This window comes from Penaeus monodon, chromosome 30 (genome assembly GCF_015228065.2).
Source record: "Penaeus monodon isolate SGIC_2016 chromosome 30, NSTDA_Pmon_1, whole genome shotgun sequence".
In the NCBI taxonomy this organism is placed as follows: domain Eukaryota; kingdom Metazoa; phylum Arthropoda; class Malacostraca; order Decapoda; family Penaeidae; genus Penaeus; species Penaeus monodon.
Window position 1 is genome coordinate 14,650,758 of NC_051415.1, and position 526 is coordinate 14,651,283.

The following is a 526-nucleotide window of genomic DNA, read 5'->3' on the forward strand; positions in this document are numbered from 1 at the left end:
TATTTTTTCCATGCAATCTGTCATTTTAGTAATATGTGGAAAAGACAAACTAATATAGTACTTTATATTTCAGAAAGAATGGAATTTACCCCAGAGGAATTGGAGTTACCTCCCTGCAAATATGAATATCTTGATCATCCGGCTGATGTTCAGTTACATGCATGGGGAGACAACTTGAATGAATGTTTTGAGCAGGTTGCAGTTGCTATGTATGGATACATGACTGAGATTGATAAAGTAGAAATACTTGATAAACAAGAAATAGAAGCCAGCGCAGATGATATGCAAGGGCTTCTTTTTCAATTTCTAGATGAATGTCTATTTGTGTTTTCAGCAGAACCTTTTTTAATTGCTAGAAAAGTTGTTATTACAGAGTTTGATAAAGAGGCATTTACTATCAAAGCCACTTTGTATGGGGAAGAATTTGACCTTGCCAAACATCCTCAAGGTACTGAGGTTAAAGCAATAACTTATGCGAGTATGCAAGTTTATGATAATCCAGGCCAGCATGAAGTATTTGTAATTA

General features: G+C 34.8%; 1 protein-coding gene across 1 annotated transcript; it reads left to right on the forward strand.

The window, feature by feature from the left end:
- Positions 1-73: 73 nt before the first annotated feature.
- On the forward strand, positions 74-526 carry LOC119592301 (protein archease-like; the record flags this gene model as incomplete). Its single annotated transcript, XM_037941129.1, is given in 1 exon segment — positions 74-526. A coding segment is annotated over 1 exon segment (453 nt), but the record flags the coding sequence as incomplete, so codon positions are not given.